The sequence below is a fragment of the Pygoscelis adeliae genome, unplaced genomic scaffold, assembly GCF_000699105.1.
Source record: "Pygoscelis adeliae isolate BGI_AS28 unplaced genomic scaffold, ASM69910v1 Scaffold318, whole genome shotgun sequence".
In the NCBI taxonomy this organism is placed as follows: Eukaryota; Metazoa; Chordata; class Aves; order Sphenisciformes; family Spheniscidae; genus Pygoscelis; species Pygoscelis adeliae.
Genome location: NW_008825430.1, coordinates 4,361,279 through 4,363,790, shown reverse-complemented (window position 1 = coordinate 4,363,790; position 2,512 = coordinate 4,361,279). Strand labels below are relative to the sequence as shown.

Here is a 2,512-nt window from a genome sequence, read left to right as displayed (position 1 = left end):
ACAGTCAAAATTGTTGTTGCAAGAGACACAATATAGTTATTCTGGGGTGAGGAAAGACAGAAGAAGATGATGATTTTGAACCGTTTTCTTCACCACCGTAGTATTTAAGAATTTAAATGCGAAACATACATTTTTCTTATCCTAAAGTAATGGGTGATCAACACTGGAAGTTTTCCTCAGAGAGGAGTGGCTTTCAAATACATTTTCTTGTCTCTGTCAATTTTCAAGTACATGCATCTCTGTATTATAATATATGTGATACGAAGGCGTTACCTCCAGGTAGTGGGATTGTCTGCTCTCTGTGCCAACTAAAAGGAGGTGGTGCATGACACGGAAGTGTCGGCACAGAGGTGAGTCTGGAGGGGAAGATGTAGAGGGCACGGAGAGGAGAGCTTTCCGAATGTACTTCCTTTGCTTAGGGTCAGCCAGCACCTTCTGCCCAGCTGCAAGATCCTGCACGTGGCAAGCTGGTGTATCTGCTCTGCTCCCGTTCTCCCTTAATCCTAACATACTGGTTTCTGTACGGTTTTTTCTTTGCAAAATGTTTTCAGTTTGAAGACACTATGTATTTTTGTTTAAAAAGGACAAAAAAAAAAAAAGTCACTGAAAACATTCTGAACAAGTAAGTCATTCATGAAGCTCACCAGAGTCACTAAGACTGTTCTCTTCAGGCTACTGTGGATATACTACACTCAGATGGCACCGCAAACGTAGCGGATGGGCTTCCTTTTTATCACACCTCTGTTCTACTGTAGGTGCAAATTAACATCATGGACACATTAAACCGAGAGTTTTGTCTAGGCTGAGCATTTTGAGGGTAGGGGATGTAAACGTCGCTTTGTAGCTCCATCGGTGTCTCTGTCGTGCTCCTCTTCACAAGTGCAACTTCAAAATCTTCACAAAGAATACTTTGTTCCGGCAGGCAAAACAGTAAGGGCACAAAAAGCAGCACAGCCTTCAGCCTGAACTCATCTGGCGTTACCGAATACGCAAACCCTGAGGGTGGGGAAACCGATGTCCTACTGTGTCTAGTTTTCTGGTTACCTTTGAGCTCGAACCACTGAGCTGCTTTTCAAAATTAAAATGACACCTTCTTTATACCTGTTATTAGCAGGTATAAACCAGAACTGGTTAATGAAAATATTGCTTCGTAGAGCAGCTCTTTAAATTTTCTCCCACTTCTACTCAGTTTGATTTGTTATTCCCCTGTTAGGCTTTAATACTTTGTAAAATCAGAGATGCCTTCTCATATTGAATCCTGACCCTTTTGAAGGGAGCGAGCTTAATCCATTACAGCCCTACTTTCTGTCTAAGCTTTTTCGGTTAGCGTGGGAATAATAAAAACATACGCACCACGGGCAGCCCGGGGGTAAATTCCATGCGTTGCTCGTTTGCCTTCACCTGTCTGTTTTTACATAGCCATGCGTTTGAGATTACTTTCTTTTCACACGTTCAGCCTTGAACACAAAGCTCGTGAGATCGGGGTGTATAGCAATCTGTTTCTGAACAATCTATATCAGCAGCCTCGTTCGCTCCTTGGAAAAGACTGAATTATCTGAACAAAACATTAAAATTGATAGCTTTCTGATTTAAGTTTTCCACTTCATCACGAGCCTGGTGAGCACCTTCTGGCCCCTGCTGGAGACCGTAGTAAGAGACCGGTAGGAAGGAAGCTGGCTGGCTCACCATGGCTCATGAAGGGTGGCCGGTTCTAGAGAGAAGTTTTTGGTTGGTTTCTTGGTTTTGAGGGTAGTTTCAAAGGACCTTCTCATCAAGTAGTTTGTTGATGCCATCGCAGATCTTTTTGAGGTATGGCCGACAATCCCCATCCAGGCTGTACAGGGCAGTTAGAAATTCCACATCCGCAAAGTGATTGAAGACGTGGTTGATGCGCCCGTGGGATCTCGGTGTCAGGTGTCGATCTACTAGTTCGTGCACAAGGTCTTTGCATTCATTCAGAAGTTCTGCAAGAACGTTTCTGTCGAAAGTGTACTCCACCTCGTAGAAACTGACAATTGTCATGGCGGTTTGGTTCAGCTTCTTCCTGAACTTGTCTACGATTTCCAGCTCTTCCTGGTTGAACTGATTATTTCGATAGAGGATCCCGATTTTTATTGCCACTTTAATCAGGTCTTTCATAATTTTATGGGCTTCCTTTTTGTTTCTTGTGTGTTCCTTTGTTACTTTGTACAGCTCATCGAAGATTTCGCTGCTTGTGTCATCGATCAGCATGTTCGCCATGGTTTTGGTTGCCATTTTACTCAGGATCTTTTTCTGGGCTTGCAGCGCGAGATTCTTGGAACTGAAACAATCGGGACCTGTTTCGGGATAGCAGAGAAGAGGGAAAATGTTAATTTTATTTGGTGAACAATTTTCACAGTCAGTTAAGAAAAGTAGTACCTGTGTGCTTAACTGCGACATTACGTGTATCACTGATCATAACCTACAGTCGTGATTGCGATAACGGGAACGCTTCCAACACCGTAATTCCAGGGATCCTTGGGGTCTCAGA

The 2,512-nt window shown here is 43.3% G+C and overlaps 1 protein-coding gene across 1 annotated transcript; it reads right to left on the bottom strand.

The window, feature by feature from the left end:
* Nucleotides 1–1,712: 1,712 nt before the first annotated feature.
* Nucleotides 1,713–2,291, bottom strand: TNFAIP8L3 (tumor necrosis factor, alpha-induced protein 8-like 3). The gene has a single exon (XM_009330959.1). It carries the CDS (start codon nucleotides 2,254–2,256, stop codon nucleotides 1,756–1,758), a length of 501 nt encoding a protein of 166 aa, XP_009329234.1. The 5' UTR covers nucleotides 2,257–2,291; the 3' UTR covers nucleotides 1,713–1,755.
* Nucleotides 2,292–2,512: the final 221 nt, after the last annotated feature.

What these genes read in the sequence shown, in the direction of transcription:
- TNFAIP8L3 (XM_009330959.1), bottom strand. Translation starts at nt 2,256, where the DNA reads ATGGCAACCAAAACCATGGCGAACATGCTGATCGATGACACAAGCAGC.